Below are 21,970 nucleotides of genomic sequence, written 5' to 3'. Positions count from 1 at the left end.
GCATGACTTCAGGACTTCAGGTTACAGGGAAATTTTCCCCAAACATAAATAAATAGACATTGTTCTTTCAACTTTTTGTCTGATGAGCTTGTCTTCTGCTTTTTAAGTGCACAAATTAGGAGAAGGACTTGACTGTGGACAAGGGAAAAGACTGCAAGTCTGTGATTATCAAAGAATTAAAGGCTTTTGCTAGAATAAATGTTAGTGTTTCTGGTCTTTATGGATATCATTCTGTGCAGCAATTAACTGCTGCATAAATCTAGCGTAGTTAATGATAGCAATGCAGATGATATTAAAATAAGCATAATAAGAGAAGAGGTAACAAAATGATGTATTTAAGTATATATATATATATTTATTTATTTAGAAAATCAGTTTATTCCAAGACTTTAAATGGATTACAGTAGTGCTAGCCAAGCATCTGGGGATTTATTCATTTGCAGTCACCTGTATAGGAAGCAGAACCTACGATTTCTAGAAGAAGGTCAAACAGGTAGCTGAATCCAGTAAACTAGACTGCTTGTGCAATGGCTGGGAATACATGACAATTTTTTTGGAATAGCTGTAGAGGAGCTGATTGGCATATGCTTTTTCTCAGAATGTATTTTTTATTTTCAAAATCTTTCTCTTCAGAAGAAGTCAAATCTGATATTCTGTAACAAATCTGATTTGACTGTGATTGCTTGCAATAATTCTTGCTACTTTTGTATTAATTGAGCAACAGAAAATAGCTTCTTGTTCCTAATAATGTCCATACTAAACACACTGCAGTTTTTCAGATTAGTTCTTCCTTTTTCTTTCTTTTTTTCTCTTTTATTTGATACTTACCATCTTCTCTGGAGGAAATAAAGGAAATCTAAAAGTAATTGGAAGGTATGGTAGACATAAAGAACTCTTAGTATAGAATGCCTGCAACTTGATTATATCCTCATTTATAGGAGCCTTTTGATTTGTATTTTGTTAAACGCTGAACCATGTGTTGATTCCAGGCTTGAAGATTAGCTGACTCCAGGAGGCTTCCTAGGGAGGTCTTAGGTTTAAATGTAATTGATGCCATTTAAATGACACAGACAACCTGGGTGCCTCAGCTATGGGAAACGGTTACATAACATTAGGTTTATCACTCTCTAATGTGTGTAATTTATTTCTAATGCAGCTAATGACTCTTGAAGATGGACAATTGTATGTAGCTCCTCTGTGTTCTCAGAATGCATCTTTTTGTGTTACAGTGCAAAGATAATGGCGCTTTTACTGTGGTGGTAGACAGTTATGTGAAGGAGGAGGAAGGCACAGGTGTTGTACATCAGGCCCCCTATTTTGGTGCTGTGAGTATGAACTATATACTTATTATGCTAATTTTCTTCTCAAGTCTTTTATGCTACTGTGAACTATGTGTCAAGGTGACAGGGATATTAAAAATTATATAAATATATATATAAAATACAGAATTGTATTTCCATAGCCACTTCTTTGTATGTGCTCTTGTCTTGTGTGCTATATTAGAGACATTAGGTGTCTGTTGTTTTGGTTGTTCTTGTCATGTGTGAAGTGAACTCCACACGATATCTTCTGAATGTCATTGCTCTTAGCTTTTTAAAAGCCTAAATTTACATCTTTAAGAAGAAATGACCTGTTGCACTGCTACTGAAACTTTGCTGTGCTGAGTCATAATTCTGGATGATAACTGTGCTCAGCACATTGCTCCTTTAGAGCTTCTGTTTCAACACTCTGTGCATTTGGAAAGCCAGAAGAGAGTCTGAGTCTTTCGTACTGAGACTTTATATCTTGGTGTAAAAGGATTTTGTTGTGCTCTGTTCTTTTTTTTTGTCTACTAAGATACTCTGTTGCCCTTTCCTTCTGTCTCTTCTTTTGAAGGTTGAGGGGAATAACTTTTCATGGATTTTATCATCTCAGTTTTTAGGTACTGGTGTCATAGCAGTAATTCAGACTCATTGTCCTTGTCACAGGATCCTGTCTTCAGCCATAATCAAAAAATGCCCTCAAAAAAATTTCAAGACTTGCCAATTGCTAGCAATTGGTGATCTCTGAAGCAGTTGCTCTGTCGTTATTTCCAGAAACTGCTGGCATTAATTGTACATCCTTTTTGTATTCATATGAAATACCCTATTCTTTTTCTGTGTCATTTTGATGTATTTTTCCTGAAGGATGAACCCATTTTAATGTTTCATTTCCCTTATCGAGATGGAAATTGGTATAAAAAGATGTCCCTTTTATAATACAAGCTTTTGCCAAATATAAGCTATCCCACAATATCAGGTAGCGTGCAATTATTTCAGTTGGAAAGAAATCAAAATGAAAAAGAAAGCTCACAGAACAAGACAACTCATTCAAAAATAACCCCAAACCTCTTTGTAAAGCCTTTGTATCTACAGATTAATATGACACTAAAACTCAGCAGCTAAGGCACTTTATATGAATGGTTTGTCTGCAATTAATTTTAGTAGTATTTTAGTTTTCATCAAGCCCTATTAGATGTGAATGCTCTGAGTGTGAGTCGCAGAAATTTCATAGTCATGTTGCATTCTTTCCAATAATGAAAAAATACTCTAATTTGTTATAAAAGCTCTCAAGTCAACCTAGTCACTTCAGTTTCTCGCTTTTTATTTTTTCAAATAGAAAAGGTTTGAGTTATTCTTGTCCATGAGCTCTCAATCACTTTTGTATCAATAATTCTGTGGTGAATGTGTGTGTGTGTGTAATCTTTTGAAAGATCTGTGCAATTGTGACAGTCTTACAGAAGTGAATGCTGTTTTCTGTCCTAGAAAGAACTGGAATTAGTCTTTTTTAGCAGTAGAACTTAGCAGTTGTGGGTTTAGATACATGCCTGAATGTATTTCTCACTTGTGTTTACTGAAGCAAACCTTCATTAAAACAAGTGGCAGGTCAGTCTAGAAGACTTTTATTTTTAAGTTTGAGCTCTTCAAAAGAAAAAAACTAATCGTAGAAAGCGGAAATAGTAGAGCCCTTCGTATATCATTGACCACATCAGCAATGCAAATCAAACAGTCCCACATCTTGATGCAGGTCCTCTGGAGTAGAAGGTATGTTATTATGGCTTAGTTCAGTTGTCAGTGTGCCAGGCTTTGATGTGCCCTATGCTGGCTGCTTCTTCAAAGGCTGTTAATCAGGGTTGATGCTAGTCCTGTCATCTGGTCTACATATTAGCACTGCAATCTGCTTGCTGTATCTCTGCACTAATAGCTGCTGAAAACTCGACTGATGACTGGCTTATCTCAGTTCATCTGTTGACTGCAGTAGCTGGTTGACCAAAGGGAGGCTCAATAGGCACCGTGGCTGCCCACAGCGCCTGAGAAGTGGGAAGGGGTTGTGGTCTGAAGAGCAGTTGAGTTGAAGTGGTTTTTAATTTCTACATCTAATGCCTTAGCACTCGTGACAACGAACTTCGCTATCTCTGCAAAGGAGTCTTGATGACATGTGGAGTGTAATGTGGGTCAGCTGGCAATGTCTGCCAGATCCAGCTTGAAGGAGGGGGGAAGCACTGGAAACTGTGGGTAGTGTGGGCTAGGTCTAGCATGTAATTGAGAAATTATCATTGCTACCACCACAGAGAGGGTCTAGAAACCCTGCTTTGCCATTCAGAAGGTTGTAATCAGCATTATTTGTCAGACTTAGGGAAGGAAAATTCTGCTACCAAAACATTTAAGCACTTGCTTAAATGATCTCCTTGATCAAGCTGGAAAAAATGCTTTAGAGTGCAACTCTGTCAAATAGCTGCTGTGTCCTTGTTTTACAAAAGGTAAATGAGCCCTAAGCGTGGAGGAGGCTGACTGTTCAGCTGCAGCCAGGTTTGGCAGACAAGGTCACAGCAGCTTCCATTTTACACAGCCAAAAGTACAGCTTTTGTGCCCAAAGTCTTTCTTCCTGTCTGGTCAAATCAGCAATATAAGGATATCTAAAGTTCAAAAAGCCACCTAGCTCAATGCAGCCTGAGGACCTTTTTTTGAGGTGAATGCAGCAATTGTGTGAATGTTGAGCGCAGTTGTTCTGCTACTGCTTCCCTGCTCATCGCCCCCCACCCAGACACCCAGGAAAGTTCTAGCCCCTTCAGGGCAACAAAGTGGGAACCCTGGAGTCATACTTGCAGTCATGCACTTACCTTAACCTCAGACTTCATCACTCAAAATCAAAATCTAAACCTTTCTATTCCCTTAAAATTTTGTTTAGCTCTTTTCCTTCCTGCAGTTCCAGTGTTGCTTACTTTTGTTCAAAGAAGTTTAAAGCAACTGCTTTACTGTTACAGGAAATCAAAAATTAAAGCTAAGTTTGAGATGATGTCCATATGTGGTGTTTATTCAGCATTGTTGTGTATAGGCCAAGAAAGACTGAGAAGCATACATTTAAAGACATTATATTTCTAAAATGTTGAGAAAATGGGATTTTTTAATGTCGAATTCAGGAATTCAATTGATTGAAACTACCTGCCTTATGAAAAATGCCGCCCAGGCTTGTGCATTATGCAGTCTTTATTGCCTGGAATAATAGTATGGCATAGAGAATTGTCAGTTCTCTTACTGTGCAGTAATAGCCTGAAGTTGTTGACTACCTGTGTGTGTGTTTGTCTAGATATATGCACAGAGGCACACGTGCCCTCTACACTGTGGGAGAAAGTGCATGTATCCAGAATAAGAAGTCTTTGTCATGAATAAAAGTACTATCCTTTAAAAATCTCGCTTTTCCTGTGCATGTTTTGGAATAGTGATGAGCGAGTATTTTGCTATTCTTGTCCAGTGATTGCATTTAATATTTAATTTCTCTTTCCAGGCATGAGTATTTTAACTCATGTTTTAGATTTCTGTAACTTTGTACTTTTCTCTTTTGCAGGATGATTACAGAGTCTGCATGGATTTTAATATCATTCAGAAAGATTCTGTGCCTGTTTGTCCTGTTGATGCATCGGGCTGCTTCACAGCAGAAGTGGCTGACTTTGTTGGACAGTATGTGAAGGTTGGTGATTTTGCAGCTGTATATTATTACTTTATTTAAAATAATATTTATGAGGGGTAGAAGCATTTGTTTGTTTACTTGAATGGCTTTGTCTTCAATATTTCCTTGGTATTTGGAAAAAACAAAACGTCTTTTGATACTTTGTCAGGTTGAACTTATTCATCACAATATTTGATAAATAAGGGTTTTGAAACATAAGTGATATTATAAATCAATTAATGAAAGGGAGAAGAAAAGAAATGTATGTGGTTTGTATCTGTTGTAGTACAAATTGGAATGTTTTGCTTGGCTCTTAAAAAAAGTTATATATGTAGTCTGTAGACTTGCGTACACCAGAGGGTATTCCCTTGGCCTTCAGATAATGTCTGAATTCACGGGTGTCAGGGAAAGGTCTCCAGAGTGATTTAGTTTACACAAGTCTTATTGTACTGGTTAGAGGAGAAAGAACAAGTCTTCACAGTCTTTATCCCCACCTCAGAATATCAATGTCTGCAGTTAGTAGGTAGCTATAAAAGTTAGAACATCAACTTCTTAACTGGGGTCACGTGTTAGAGGAATATGCTGGTGTGAAGCCTAAATATTAGGTAGGAGGCACCTATATGGCTTCTTTTATCAAGTCTTCTGATTTTTGGGGGGCAAGATTTAAAATACTACTTGATGTGAGTTCTGGTTAGTATTAGTGCTGAAGATAGTTTGTATTTTGCAGTTCTGTCCTGTTGAAACACAGTGAAGGATAAGATGGGGATTCATGTTATATACCAGGATATCGGGGGCAAGTAATTTCTCTAGTTTAAACGTTTTTGTTATGCCAAAATATGAAATAATGAAAGTTTTGTATTCCAAGGAAATCTTTTTATTCTGTCTTTCTAGGATGCAGATAAGAACATCATTAAGTTACTGAAAGAGAAAGGCAGACTGGTTCACAGCAGTAGTTTTAAGCACAGCTATCCTTTCTGCTGGAGGTAAGGAGAGAAATGCACATAGCTTTCAGATGGAAGGCTGTAACTGAGTAGTTTCTTCTCTTGTCCATTTGTTTAACCTCCCAATACATTTAAAAAAAAAAAAAAAAAAAAAAGCAACAAGACTGGAAATACCACAAGTCAAGACCACTGACTTAAGAGGTGCTCTGTTTTTGAGTTAAATCCAAATTAATACAAAGTTCTATAAAAGTCGAGTAAATTTTAAAAAGTTATCAGGTTTAGTTAGTGTACTGTGTTGAAAGCTTTTGGTTAAGTTTTAAGAAACACTTTAAAATCTAGTTGAATTTTTGTAGTCACTTGCAAGTTTTGATAGATGTCTGATACATTCAGCCCTTGCATTGATAGAGATAAAAGGTTTTCTCTATACTGAGCTTTAATGCTACCAGGTGAAGTGCTTTAGCAGTGAGCATTTCTCTTTGCTTTATAGCAAGAGTAACCTTTACTTGCCTTTCAGGAGTGTGATTGTGTGTGTTGGGGGGCGGTTCTTCCCCAAGAGCTATCTAGAGAAGGGAGGGGAAGTGCTCTGCAAGTGTTATGTCCTTGCTGAGGTGGGACACGGTTTGATAGATGGTATTCTGAAACCAAGCTACCGTTTTATTTTTCTTATGTAACAATTCAGATTTACAGTCATGGGCTTTTGAGACAAACCAGTAAGAGAAGTGCTGATTCTGTAGAACATACTTAATCCTGCCACTCTGTTGACATTTTTGTTGATTGATGATAAGTTGCAGGCAGCACCTAGCAGCAAATTATCTGGTGGGAAGAATGGAATAATGGATTCAGCTTGAAAAGCTCATTTCACTGCCATCAGAAATCAAACCATAATTGGAATATGCTAAAAGTAGAAGAGTAGTTCTTGACTTCGAACATCATTATAAGTTATTTTGATTAATGTAGGAAAACTTTGAAATTAGACTCTTCTACTTAATGTGCTATTGTTCATGCTTTTCCCTGAAACTGGGCAGTTTTTAAATCCTGAATATATTGAGAGATGTTCTTCCTTCTATGCACCATAAATAAGAGCCCTTCTGCACTATTGTCTTTTTCTGTGATATGTAGTAATTGTATCAAATTTTAAGTTTAAAGGAAAAGAAAACAGAGACAGCTTGATAAGAACCTAGGGGACAGTTTTCAGTCAGAATTCTTCTTTATTTGGATTGCTGTAAAAGGAGATCATGTATGAAGCTAACACATGTGCATTTGAGGTCATGATAGTCTAAATCCTCATATGATTTAGATCGAAGGCAATCTAGGAACCCTAAAAAGGCAGCTAACAGTCATGATGGCTGTAGTGACCCTTGCAACTGTTGAGTGTTATTCTGTTTGGAAGCAATATTGGGAAGCTCCATTTTTGACAGATACAAAGGTCTGTCTTTTTAAGCCACTGAAACCAAAGCAAAGCAGCATTCTTTTATAACATTTGATCAATATCTTTTTTTTTTCCTTAAATTACAAGCAGATGGAACAAGATGACATTCGTGTGCTTTAAACATGTTTGCAGTCCAAAACAAATATGAAAATAATTTGGGGAAGATGTACTGTTTGTTATTTTTTCCAGCTTCTATTTCACCTCCTGTATAAAAGTCCTGCCCTGTCCCATTCCAGGGAGTGTTTTATGGCCCTGTTAAGGAACAGTGAGCTCGCTTAGGTGCTTTGGTTCCTCTAGTGCAATTCTGAAGGATGCACTTGGAAACAAACGTGGCCACCATTGTCCTTCACCAAAGATGGTGCTGGTCCTGACCTTAAAATTTGTCTCTGTGTGTGATAGGATGATATTCTAAAGCTGAGTGATATTAAACATACATTGTAAAGCTGCATCTCAGAGCAAAACAGCACACACTTAAAGTTGTTGAAATAAGGTGTTCTTGTTATACTTTACCTGTTTTAAAGCCTGTGTCCTTGGATGGTGCTTTTCACTGCATCATCCCAGTATTTTGCCTGAACATTTTGTCTCATCTTTCACATACTTACTTGTTCAGTATGAGCTCGGTGTTAACGTAAGATACAGTGCACAGGTCCATTACTGTAAGTGCTCCTTGAATTCTAGGTAGAAGTACCAGCTCTTACTAGCATATGAAGACTAGTCCTCAGGTCTGGGGATCTAGGGTTTTATTTCCGTGTGTTCCTTTTTTTGTGTGTGTGGTTTTTTTTTTTTTTTTTTCGTTTGTTTCTTTTTTAATTGCCCAAAACATTAAAAAAAAAAAAAAGGGCCGACAAAAGAACTGCAAAAAAGTAATATGGAAGGGAATTATGATGTCTCTTTTTTAATAATTTGTTTTAAATATGTAAGTAGCTGTGTATGTTTTTTTAAAAACTGCACTACATTTTGTCTGTGCTTGAACGTGCTTTCAGTTTTCACATCAGCATTGCAGCTGAGTGCTGTTGGAGACTTGGCTCTGCTTCTGCATCCAGTTTTGTACTGTTAATAAATCGAGTTGGTCGATCTTGGTCCTTTGTGAAGTATTGAGGCCACACAGATCTCAAGTTAGACAGTTGAGTTGAAGTGGGACCTGGACGACTTTATGGCAGCATTAAGAGTTGTACAGAATCTAGCAAAACATCCAGCTATTGCATCATTGTTTAGGGCATCTTAAACAAGATAGTCAGTAAAACTAACATACTCTTGAAGTACCCTGTAATTTGCAGGATACTTGAAGAATCTATGCAGAAAGAGTTTTTATATAGTAGTTCATCTAAGTGTAATGATTTGTGTAGTAATAGTAATAATAACAGTTAAAAAGTGCAGCTTTGCTAAGTATAATAATACTTCAAGTTGAACAGTTAATTCAGTCTGCGGAGAAGAGTTTGAGATGTGCAAAAATATATTTTAAAGAACACTTTATAAATTCCATAGCTCTGAAAATGTTTTTGTTTTGGTGTTTTACCCAACGCTTTCTCTTATAGGTCAGATACTCCGTTAATATACAAAGCTGTGCCAAGTTGGTTTGTGAGAGTGGAGCACATGGTGGAGAAGCTACTAGAGAATAATGCGCAGTGCTACTGGTAATGTCTCTTGCATCTCTCTGCTCTTTAAAGAAACAAACACCACAGACAGACTTTCTCACTGTTGCCGTGCTCATTTGGTACTGTATTTCCATTCGGTCCTTCTGAATCAGTGTTATCAGACTGGATCTAACAACTAGCTGTGGACAGTCTCTTATCTCAGGCTTCCTGAATGGGCCTCGAAATCTTCCTTGCTGCACATGAGCCCAGTGCATGAACAATTGTGCCCCCTTCCTTACTTGCTTCTTAGAAGTCTCTCTTTACTTATGAGAGAGAGGGAAAAAAATATATATATATATATATGTATGTAATTAAGGTGGAGTTTGTACTAATAATTTACAATGAAATACATTGCAAGATTATGAAAAATATCATCAAACCATGTGATGCAAGCCCAGGAAGTTCAGTCTGAGAGGAAAATTGCAAAGGAACCTTGATGTGAGGAAGCGTGGAAATGCAGTTAAGCCACCCAAACAAGTTCAGTAGAGAGGAAGTCGGAGAGCTTAACTCTGGGTACTTAAAGTTTCAAATTAAACAAATATTTAGACAACCTTCTTCATCTCGTTATTACAAGATGAGGTTGATACTTTACCGGGTGCATCTGAATTAAAGCAACCTCCTCTTGCCCTAGATTTTGAAGCATACGTAAATTCATTTTCAGTGGTTTGATTAAAAATACACTACAAGTGGAATAAAAATCTCCATATGCATAGAAGGAAAAGTATTTGTGTGAAACATGCAAGAAGAAATAGAAAACAAATAGTTCTAAATTATTTAAATATATTGAGTCAAAAATGAAATGAAAACAGTTTTGAGATTTGGTGATGGGGTCTGTGCCCCAAGCGCACCATAAATTTGTTTTCCTCCCCTTCATAACCTTTGCTTTTCCCCAGCTTGCCCTGTTGCCTTCCCTCCCCTCCCTGCTGCGTCGTGTCCGGAGCGGTTGCGATGGGTGGTGGACCACGTGGAGGCGATGTCTTTGTTCAGCGGCGCTGGCTGCCCTTTGTCCTTTCGCTACAAGGACTGCAGCAGTCAGCACTCTGCTGCTCTGTGCCTCTGCTCTGCAGCCGTGTTCGTGTTCAAGAAGGTGACTCAACTTGTAGCAATTACAGCTTATGTTGTGTTTCTTGGTGGACAATGCTTGGCAATTAAATTCTCCATGAGCAGCTTCTGCGTAACTCCTTACCTCGTACGAGCACTGTAAATGCTGCAATCTATGGGAAAAGTTTAGTGAACCATGATATAGACTGTTCAAAAATGTTGCAAAGCTGTCCTGCTAATTTGCAATAAGCACATGCTTGATGTGAAGAAAGATTTTATAGATTACTAAGTATTGCTTTCAGTCTTCCATAACACAACATACTGTGATCCTCCTTTTGGGGAAAAATAAGCTGGAGAGGGGGTGAAAGTGTTTGTTCTTAGCTTTAATTAGCTTTCTCAAGATGCTTTTACCATTTTGATGGCTGGCAGTAGACCTGCATACTTAATTTTCACATGAACATAAGAAAAATGTAATGACCCTATGAGGAGAAGAAAATGTTCGAATAGTTAAGCTAGTTCTGCTTTTCCAGAGATACATTTTCAAGAAGAAACTGTCAAGAATGACCTCTATTCATCCAGGAGATACTCATAAGAGTTCATAAATTGCTGCCACCTTCCTTCATCTCCTTTGGGCCCTACATGGGTGTTGATTAGTGGGGTTACACCTGGAACCACACGTGCGAGCTGTCATTGCAAAGATTAGGTGAGAAAAACAGCATTGTTAGTGTACCCCGAGGGTTATATTAATTGGTAATATTCAGCATGCCTAAAATTAAAGCCCCATTGTCTTTCAAGCAGTTCTTTGACTTGCAAGCTAGTACTATAACTGAAGTCAAACTGCTTCCTTGGGAATTCTTGCAAAATAGCACCCTGTTCTATCAGGAATCCTGTTTTAGGAGAGATGGCCACAAATGGATAAATATCATCATCAAATTATTAACAATATCATATTGGTATGTTTTTCCATTGCGTGAATTTATAGTAGTAGTTCAAATGCTTGGTGGCTTTTGCTTAAAGATGGCTTTTTAAAAAAACAGTCTTTAAAGAAAAGACTCTTTGCTTAAGCGTCTCTTTCCATGTTCTTCACTGTGACCAGTTTTGTTTAGGGTTCTTAAGCTAGCAGTCCTTAATATCAAGTTATTTAGATTCTTGGGACTCCATTCTTTCCCAAATCTGCCACTTTTTTTTTTTTTCTTTTCTTTTTTTCCCTCTTTTCATGAGCTGTGGTCTCTTGAAGTGTCATAGGAATAATACCTAGTTTTTCAAAACAATTATTTTTGGACTCTCTGGGGCTTCAGTATGTCCTGAAGGAGAAAAAAAATGGGGATAAATGCTTTTCAGGCCATATTAATCTTTGTAAAATGAGCTTGACTGTGTTGCTTTCCTATTACCTTGAATGACTGATAGGTATATTGTCCCCTAAGAATAGCTCTGCTCTTTTTAGATATTTTTTAATGAAATAGATTAAACTTAGTTGGCCAAGCTTTGCAACCTTATTGCATTTTTAATTAGTTTTTTAATGAATTAACAGGCTGCTAATATATTTTGAGTTTTATTTTGGCTTCAAAGCCAGCAGCTGTATCTTAATTTTTTCAAAATGAACTTAGCTATAGCTTACATGAATTAAATAATGACGTAGCAATATCTTTCTACCATATATTCCTGGAGCAATATAGGACTAATTTGTTATCAATATGGGGTTCAGAGTTTGTATAAGGAATAAATGAAAAACCTGTGTAATTTCTACATACATTTGTAAGTTATTTTAGTTAGGCTTTTTTTAAGTGTGCTGTAGACTGTCTTGTATTTAAATTCTAGGGTCAAGTGCTCGCACTTTTTTCTTTTTCTTTTTTTTTTTTTTCTGATTGGACAGTTTTAATTGCATCCTATATGGGGTTTTACGGTTATTTTTGTCCTTTAAATGACCATGAAATTGTGTGTCTCCTTTTGGAATCACTGGGCTCCTGTGTGGCTCCACATGTGAGTTTGAGCTGGTGCCCTGGGCAGTCACTGGGTGGCAGCATTTCCTGGGGAAAAGCGCAAAGCAGGTGCTGTAGTGCGAGACATGAGAAAATTCTGCTGCAGGGAGAGCCTCCCGTTTGTCCAAGTGCAGCGCAAGGCACAGGGTTTGCTTGCTGTCTGTTACCAGACTAGTTGAGGACTGGAAATGTTAAGGTTTGTTCCAGGTCTTTGCACAGCCGGGGTTCTGCTGCAGCCTGATGGTGCTGTTGCCTCTCGAAGTCTCTTTGGCAGTGGTGGCAATTCGAGATGTCCTTTCAGCCCTGAGCAGCACCTGCCACCAACTTGTTGCTACCAAGTAGGGTAGTGCTTGAACCCTGTCAGTTCTCTAAGCAGTTACAATACCATGTTCTTGGGCAACTCACAAGCTCTGTTTGCAGTATGTTGGATGTCTGCCACCTTTTTAGCATGGCAAACATTTATGTAAGTAGGTTGAAACAAATACTAGGTGGTAGTACTGTGTAAAGGCTTTTCGTAACCAGTGATTTTATGTATGATTCTCCAAGGAAAACTCGTTAGGAGGAACAACAGCATGGAGGATTGATTTGGCATTGATTTGAGAGCACAGGTGGGTTTGCCATCATTGCTGAGATTAAGAGGTTTAATGGCAATGGCATTGGTACCCGAGTCCTCCAAATAACCCAGGTATCGGGATGCGCGTAGCACAAAGCTGGGGGTGAGGGCGTCGCTCGGCGCCGCCGCGGAGCCGCGCTGGCTGCGGCGGGACGCGGCCGTGCTGCAGTCCGCAGCAGCACTGCAGGCGCCGCTGACAGCCTCGTTGCCATGGGGACCGGGAGGAAAGAGCGAGGAAAAGCGCCGCCGCGCCGGCCTGCGTGCGCGGGTGCCGCAGACTGCGCCGGCCTGCGCGCGCGGGTGCCGCAGACTGCGCCGGCCCCGCCGCGGCAGCGGGGACCGCTCTGCTGCGTCGGGAGGCAGCCCTGCCTGCAGACACTGCCCTGCCCTGGGGAGGAAGAGGAGGAGGCCGCTGCAGTGCAGGGACTGTGTCCTTCACCGCAGGCCTCGGCTGTCCCCTGCCCACCCCACCCCAGGGCATTTAATTAGGTCCCCTGTGTAAGTTGGCACTAATCAAAGTGTCAAAAGGGCATGAGTAGTTGCCTGTTTTCTTTCCTGGAATTAACAACTATTAGAAATCAATTTGAGGGCGTTTTGAAGGAGTCCTGTTATTAGAGGAAATTAACATAATGAAGTTTAAACTTTCTGTCTTCTAAGTGTTGGTTCATGTTTGAAAATAGAAGAAAAATTTTGACCTAACTTAAAAAAAAAAAAAAAAATCTTAACAGGTGTTGTGCTGTGATTTCAGACACATCAGTACACATTTAGTTGAATGACTTGGGATAATTATTTAATCAACGTTGTTCTGCTGTTACAACTCGGTTGTATCCTTGAAGAATAACCTCGTTTCCAGATATGTAAATGGCTTCTGGTTTCAGGAGTCACTTAAAGAATTACCAGCTTATCAAAAAGGAGGAGAATTTGAGATGATCCTCTCACTGACACATGTCAAATGCTGGATGCTAGGCTGGTGTTTGAATTCCTGATTTACACTCTCGAGGGTAGTATTTTGTTTACTTGGCATTATGGTCTAACTCTTGTGCAATTATTTCTCAAATAATTGGTAAGCTAAGAGTTTCCTTCAGTTTGTGACGTGAATCTCTCCGTTACCTAAAGTTGTTCTGGTTTTTCAAAGAATGTCATGAGCACAATTAGCTGATGAGGGGAATACTAAAGAGTGGGAAAGAATCAGACTCCGTTTAGTTCAACTGATGATAAAAACGTGAGGTTTTTGCTGTTGCAATATTTGATGAGTATTCCTTCAGCACTGGTGTTAGTGTTCCCAGAAAGGAGGGACAATGTTGCTGTGAGCAGCTTTCGTGTCTCCTGTGAGCGGAGGGACGCGCGCCAGCGCACCCAGTCACGCAGAGCACATCGCAGCTTGGGAGCGGGATAGCAAGGCCGATATTTCCAATTGTCATATGAATGCTAGAGAAACACTTCTGTACAGAATATGTACAGAAAAGGAGCAGACGTTCTTTTTAGCAATTTTTCCTTCTGGTTTATGTAAGGATTTTGTTTATTCCCTTCTGCCTGTTTCTTTTGGGAAGAGAAGAATTGAAAAGGAAATACAGCCTGTTTAGGCAGTGTTGTTCCCTAGGTATAGGTAGCAGTGAGAACTAACTGGGTCAGCAGCAGTGGTAACTTGCCACTAGTCGCCCAGATTCCTGTTCTGGGAATTGGAGACGATCCCTCCTGCTATTTTCAAATGCCTGCTCTGCTTGCGTGACTTGGATTCTCTATGGCAAGCACACTTGGAAGACAAGAAAAGAGGTTTATCTGTTTTAGCTGGCTGGCAGATTTTGTTTAAAGGGCTGGATTTTTTTTCTTCCTGTTTTCTTTGCTGATCAAATGGAATTCTCACTTTAGATTTTTGATTTTTGCAGAGGTGGTGGGAGAAGCTAAGAAAAAACAAAATGCCTAATAAAGTGGTTATTTGTTTTGCATAACACTTAGTTTTTTGCTAGATTTATGCAATACCCCCTGAAAATGGGAGCAAAAGGTCAAAAATGGATATACAAATTTGGACCAGATGACCAATTTTCGTCAATTGTAACTTGTCAAGATAGAGTTTTGAGATTGGGAGAACTTCTCAGTTTCTGAAATGTCCGTGTCTTGAAGTTTGTTTGGTGCAATACCTTGGATGGCAAGATAGTAGAAATGCTTGTTATTCCCCACCACTCCAAAGACATGAATCAAGAGCCTGCAGACCTGCTGAGACAGTAGTTTCCTTAACCTTGCTAAATGTTTGAGAAGGGATATGAAATCCTATCTGTCACTTTGCAGGGGAATTTGAAGGTCAAAAAAAAGATAAGTTGTAGGGCAATTGGGAAATAAATAAAAAGAAACACGTGTGAGACGGCACTGTTTGAGGGGCTCTAGCAGGTTGAAGCAAGTGATCTGATTGCAGTTGCAAACTCTTGGAAAGATCTGAACAGATTCGAACCTCGTGGAAGGCCAAGCTGCAGCCTCAGCACCATTAGCAGTGGGCTGCCCCATGCTCAGTGTGGCACTAGTATCCCTGCTTGTCACCTCAAGCTTGGATGCAGTGGAGTCTTCAGCCTGCAACTCAAATCTGTGCTTTCCAGCTGAAGAAAGCTTGTGACAAATACCTGGTGGAAAAGAATGTTTCATTGTATGTTAAATCACTGTTTTCCTATGTCTTTGTGTGTTGTAAGTATAAATATTTATCTGGGTGGTGTTTTTAAGGTTTTTTTTTTTTTTTTTTTTTTTTTTTTTTTTTTTAAGGGTATGGTGGTGGTAGGGTTTAGTTTTGGGGGATATCCTTCTATTTTGATGCACAGAGGTCGGTGCATTTGGATGAATTGTGCAGCCATTAATTTTAGAACTGTTCTAGCTTTGGGCTTTGGTAAGTAATTTAACACGGCCTGAAATTTCCTGAAAGCCAAGCAACAGCATCCCTACTGATTCCTAGCTTCATCATAGTCTCATCAAAGTCACAGCTCTGCAGTGTACGTGCAAATACAGATGGAAAACTGATGGGGAATTATGTCAGACTGTGGACTGATGGATTAGATAGGATATAGAGCAGTCTCAGGATGAGGCCGACTTTCTTTAGTTAAAGCATGGGAGAAAAGGGAGCAGAATTCACCTGAGCTTCTAAGGAAGCAGGACTCCTCAGTATGTGGGAGCTGGCTTAAAAAAAATCAAAGAAATTAGTTGTTGCTTTGCATTTTTATGCGAGAATAAAAAATGCATATTTAATTCATAGGAAATACCTTTGGAGGAATACTATATTTACTTAAAAGTTAGCAAGAGATGTACCAAGAAAATATCCTAGAGAATAGGGGTATAAAAATAAAAACAAGCAGAAACAGTTTTTTTAAAAAAAAGTCCACTGCAATAACATCAAGTTGGAGCTGCCTAACATAATGGTGAGATGCAGTAATGATATTGCCAAAGTTATTCTCTTTTGTCATCTCAGCCTAGTAAAATACTTACATTAATGTTGTCTTGATATTTTATGATATGTAGATAAGTCAGAAATGTCAGACTGAGCTGTCTGTAGCTAAATCTAGTGAGAAAATAAAAGGGAAGGGCTTTGAGAACAGCATGGTTTAAGGCTGCTCTTCTAGAGGTTTAGAGGGGTCTGCTTAAGCTTGGTCCACACTGTGGATTGTACCTTTATTTCTGAGTGTATATATAAATAGCATCTGTTTGGTGGTCAGAACTCTTGGAGTGGTGAGCTCGAAATGTGTTGGAGATACAGGCTCTTTTTATTCTATTTAATGGCCGTGCAAGTGTTATTTCTGTATTGTACCTCTAAACTGGCAACAAATCGTTGTTGCAGATGTGGTTCATAATCAAGAAGCCACTAAAAATTGGCAGCAGGGTCAGACGATTTCACCAGAAGAGGTAAATTATGGCCTTTTGTAGCTCAGAAGGAGAGAGATAGAGAGATCTTACCGCTTACATTTTCATGGTTAATGTCCACTTTGGGGATAAATTAATTTTTCATGCATGTTTTGAGGAGGCAGAGTCAAAACTCCTAGCATTTTAATGTCATGGGGGGATTGTTTCAGCCTCTAGCTGTGTTAAATGGGACTAATAATTTCAGATAATCGGTGTCTAACAACTTCTGAAAAATGGAAACTAGTTTAGGAGTGATGTAAAGAGAAATTTTCCACATTAGTGGAATGTTAGTCAAATGCTAATCTTCTTAAAACAGTTTCCACTGGTGTTTGGAGAGAGGGTCTCTTAAGGTCAGCAAGGGAAGGTAACAGCAGAGAGTCCTGCTCTAAAACAAATTGTGAAAGCCTGTGTATATTTCTGAATTTCAAAGCAGAAGTACTGATGTCGTGTAAAATATTAGTTTGAATTTCTTTAAAATCATAAGTTTGCTTAAGATCATTATATCTTATTTTCATTAAATGTTACAGAAGATAACTGTGAAGTTTAAACAATTCTAGAAATAAATAGGAAAGCTGGGAAAATTAAGAGTGAGATTTACTATTTCTTAGTAATCTCCTCATATGAAACAACCTGGCACCATGTAGCTTTTAGACCTCCACATGGTGTCATGACGCGTGAAGCTTCAGAGATGGCAGAAATTTCCCATCAGTAGATTTCTGCTGGATACTCACAATTCCTGTTGGTAAACCTAAAAAGCTGGAAGTCAGAAACAATAAGCACCGTGAGAGATACACGCCAGAATCTCTGTGCAAGTGTCATCTTCTCTCTTCCCTCAAGTAATTGTTTTTCAGTATTTCTGGACAATGAAATGTGAAGCATAGTTATAATCTCTTTGCTGAGAGCAGCAGTTGAGGGAGCAGAGTTTTCTATGCGCATCTTTGTAACAAATAGGTTGAGAAGAAGCATTCGTTCTGAAAGACTGATAAAAATGTTGGCCTTCTTGTGGATAACCAAAATTCTTGGCTTCATATTTCTTATTCACCTGCCTGCGGCAATACTGAATATACAGCGCTAGGTTTAGGACGTAAAAGCTTGTTTACACAATATGTAAAAATATATATTTCAGATGAAACATCATGAAGACTTTCTGTTATTTGTAACAGTCTCTGGATTTGAATCTTCAGAATTCTTGTGTAATTCTTACCATGTTACTAAATTTTATCTAGGCCTTTATCTGAACGCCTAATTTAATTGAACTAATGCAAGTAAAAGATTTTCTTTATTAAGCATGTCTATATCATATATCTCAGCTTCTGTACATGCAAAAACTCTAAATTTCATGGCATCTTGAAAGAGTGCAAGCTCTGGATCCCATCTGTAATATTATGTCTCTGGATGAGAGTATTACAAGTGTATATTTACCACTAGTGGTTTGAGGAGCCTATGTACAATCAGTGCAGGTACAGTCCTCCAAAATAAAATAGACCTACTTTCAAGAAAAACACCATTGTCTGAATTTTCAAGAGCGATGTTAAAATAGCAGCTTCAAAATAACACAAGTACTTCTGGAAAAAAATATATAAGTCTTTATTTCATTCGTATTTGTTGTTAACTGTTCATTCCTAGCTTTTGTGCCTCTGTGACAGTGTTCTAACATACCCCAGCTTCACTGCAGCTCTATGGCTAAGCTGGGGGTGAGAGAATCTTAGTGCACTGATGGGACCCCTTAGTGAATCCTTGCCATAAGCCCCAAAGTTCCCGCCGTTGCTTCCTGTGAGCCACAGCTTCATTTGAATGTGGTTTGTGTAGATGCATCTTTAGACATGAACAGGATCTGCTGTTGACCTCATCCCATTGCTTCTCCTCATTGAGCATATAATCATTGTGTAAGCAATTAAATGCTTGTTTTCATCATAAGGGAAAATAAATAATCAGCTCCTAATCAAGCCATCAGGTATACCCAAGAAACTTGCTAGGCATCAGACTGGGATGTTACCTTTGGGCTCCAAGACACTTCCATATGCTGAATATTTGTTATTAAAACCTCTCCGGATCTACTGGTGCTCAAGAAGAGGGTTTTTTTTTTTCAGTAAGCACTGACACTATCTATGTAATCATTGTTATTTTAACTGAGGATTAAGAGTGGAGTTGAAATAGGCAAAAAAAAAAATTGCAGAATATATCAAACTGGGATTTTTCTTACTCAAAATCTAAAAGCATTATAAAGATAATGTCTGTACACAATGCAAGGCATTTCTTTGGTGCTGCCATGCAACACTTGTGCAACTTTTGTAACTTGATTCCAGGTCAAAATTGGTAACTGTTATTTTTGCTGTGTGTAAGTTAAAGTAGTAGTATTGTTATCTACACTTAGTCATAATCTTCCAAAGACTTTTAGATATTGTTTCCTCTTTAATGGGCATGTTTTATGTTAGTTGCATCTTTACTGCTTTATTTTAGAGTAAACTGAACATGGTGTTTTTCACTTTTTCCCTATAGCTTAATGAAAGATCAAAAAAGGCAGAAAAAATATTTTTGCTTTACTTGTAGTAAATAAATAAAATGCTTTGCAGTAGCCCATGCATTAAGTTGACTGTGCCCCAAATTGTGCAACATTCAGTAATTACCTTGCAATGTATAAGAAATTAAATATAAATATTGCTATTTTTTCCTTTAGATCAGATGCAGTGAGTAAAGAATACTTGTCTTATTTCCCTAATAGGGTTCCAGATTTTGTGAGGGAAAAGCGTTTTGGGAACTGGCTTAAAGATGCGCGAGACTGGGCTATATCCAGGAACCGGTACTGGGGAACACCCATCCCTCTGTGGGTCAGTGATGATTTCCAAGAGGTAAGAAGACAAAAGCTTCCAGTTGGCAGAAAAGCTTCTCTGAATTATGAATTGAGTGCTTAGTTTGATAGGCTGTTGTTGCATCTTTTGGCTTTTGCAGTTCTTCCGTGCCTACTAATACATCTTGATTGTATGCATGTATCTATAATAAATGATTAGATATATGTATCAGTGTGCAAATGTGTGCACTCAGGCACACTTACCTCACTTTTGTTCAAAAATTGCAAGCTATTTTTCTTTCTTACTTTCATGTTACAATTTATGTGATCTTTCCTGAGTGAATCTGCAATAATTGGGAAACTAATGGAATTAAGAAAGGCAAAGAAGAGATTTGTTATCAGTCTTCCCAGTGTCCTTTGGAAATGCTCAGTTACTTAAAGCCAAACAAATTGCTGAAGACATGAAAAAGCCAGTTGGCCATAGAATGATGAAAATATATAGTAATAGTATTACAAGCGTGAGCGTTGCCAAATATTCCAGAGTGAATATAGTGGAATTAGGAGGATATATAGTTGTAATGGTACAAATTCTGGGAGTTTACGTTGTAATGTCTCTTGCAGTTGGCAGCATAAAGCTAATTTCACAAATGAATATATTAACAGTTTTGGTGATGACTGTTTTCAAAACTTCAAAATATTGAGTTTTCAGACCCTTTCTCAAGGTAAAATGGGCCTTTTTGCCACATGGATTAGTTCCATTAGACACGTGACAAGATTCCTCATGCTGGAAGGAGGAAGTGGAAAGCTAAGCTAGGATCCCTGTGGAGATAGTGCAAAAGGCAGATCTGTACAGATGTGCTTTTTATCTGCTCTGCTTTTAGACAGGTGTTTTGTTTTGCTTTTATTTCATATACCAAATCCCTTCGGTTTAATCAGTTTTTTGTACGTTTTTAAAAATGTTTATAATGTTTACAAATGTATATATTCAAGGCTAGCTATAGGAATTGACTGTTCCCCCAACTGACTTTCAGTACCCTAAGAGAAACTTTGAAAAATACCTTGTGAGAAACGTTTAACCTACTTCCAGCTCTTCTTTTTTGTGTTGCTACATTTAACTGCTCCCCTGTCAGATCTGCATGGCAAAAGCCAGGTAGTTATTTCCAAGGGAACTCTAAATCGGAACGATAGCGCGTGGGATCAGCCCTTCGCGCTCTGGATCAGTTTTGCAGCTTGTGGATCATGACTCCTGCTTGATGAGAGAGGGCTGCAGGGCCCTGGAGTGTTAAGCTTGATTAAGACTTAAAGCAAGCTATAGGAAGCTTTGCTTTCCTTCTCGTCTCCTACATACAGCTTTAGAACTGTATGTTTCATCAACATTACGTGACGTCAATGCAAATCTGTTGCCGAACTTTATTGCTGTTTTGCTAGATAGTGTGTGTTGCTGCAAAAAAGTAAGATAAATCTGTGGATTTTTAAAATCAACCCCCTTTCCTAATTGTGATTTTTTTTTTAATATTGATTTTGAATTAACCTTGAATAAGATGCAATTAATTTGAGCAGTCTAGTGTACCTGAGGAAAAAAAAATGTAGTCAGTCGAGCTATTTAACCTCAGATAAAGCTGGGATCTGAAACTCCTGTCTCTATACAAAAGTCAAGATCACGTTGTTTTCAGAGCTAATAGTTTGTGGTTTATTTTCAAAATAAACGGTCAAAATCTTTGTTTTCTACCTGCCAACAGTTTTTTTTTCCAATTCTCCAGTTAATGGAACAGTAATTGTATTAATTCCAGGGCAGTGGTCTCTAACTTGATGCTTTCTGCTTTGTTGGATTGCATGAGAGATCTGTGTTGACTTTTCAGTTGCTTTGCAAGGTATTACTTGACCTATGATCTGCTTGATTTTCAGCAAAAGAAAGAAAGAAAAAAAATATGAAAAAGCAAATCTGCAAAGTATGCAAATTAATGACTAAATTTCTCAAATGTCTCTTTCAGGTGGTTTGTGTTGGATCCATAGCAGAATTGGAAGAACTGACAGGAACAAAAGTTGCTGATATTCATCGAGAAAGGTCAGTCACAGGGACTGTGAGCCTGTTGTAAAAAATGCGTAAACAAGAGTAAGAAGTTTTGGGTTGTGTTCAAGCCCTGGAAAACCAATTTAGGGAAAATAGAAGATAACTTAAGATTTGTGATTAAAAATTTATATATTTTTTTTCTTTCTGTCTAAGGCTTGGTCAATGTTGTATCTGTAAAATAGTTTTGAATTATAAGAAATGTTGAAATAAGTAATTCTTCCTCTTGTACGAGTTACTAAGATTAAAAACAAATAATTCACCTCTTACCTAATATGCAAGTATAACATGGATTTTTTTTTTTTTGTACTAGTTCTGGTTTGGAACTTACCTGTCGCTTTCTTTCTCGTAGTGTTGATCATCTGCTTATCCCTTCACGCTGCGGCAAGGGCTCCTTGCGTCGCATCGCAGAAGTTTTTGATTGCTGGTTCGAGAGTGGAAGCATGCCTTATGCACAGGTCCATTATCCTTTTGAAAACAAAAGGGAGCTTGAAGATGCCTTCCCTGCTGACTTCATTGGTGAAGGCATTGACCAAACCCGAGGATGGTAATTTTCCTTCACATATTTTTGTCCTTACTCTTATCTGGATGATCTGTTCATCTTGCATAGTGAACAGTGTGATTCCTCCAGCCCCAGTA

General features: G+C 38.3%; 1 protein-coding gene across 1 annotated transcript in view; it reads left to right on the top strand.

The window, feature by feature from the left end:
• IARS1 (isoleucyl-tRNA synthetase 1) overlaps positions 1–21,970 on the top strand; it is a 75,387-nt gene that overhangs the window by 15,998 nt on the left and 37,419 nt on the right. Inside the window, exons 10-16 of the mRNA XM_010217312.2 lie at positions 1,230–1,325; positions 4,864–4,986; positions 5,857–5,948; positions 8,871–8,969; positions 19,198–19,324; positions 21,255–21,328; positions 21,684–21,878. Of these exons, the coding sequence (XP_010215614.2) occupies positions 1,230–1,325; positions 4,864–4,986; positions 5,857–5,948; positions 8,871–8,969; positions 19,198–19,324; positions 21,255–21,328; positions 21,684–21,878 (806 nt within the window). The remainder of the gene's footprint in view (positions 1–1,229; positions 1,326–4,863; positions 4,987–5,856; positions 5,949–8,870; positions 8,970–19,197; positions 19,325–21,254; positions 21,329–21,683; positions 21,879–21,970) is intronic.

Source organism: Tinamus guttatus, unplaced genomic scaffold, assembly GCF_059628265.1.
Source record: "Tinamus guttatus ecotype Peru unplaced genomic scaffold, ASM5962826v1 Tinamus_guttatus_pri_ptg000169l, whole genome shotgun sequence".
NCBI lineage: Eukaryota > Metazoa > Chordata > Aves > Tinamiformes > Tinamidae > Tinamus > Tinamus guttatus.
Note: the sequence above shows the minus strand (reverse complement) of the source record. Positions and strands in the feature narration are given on the sequence as shown.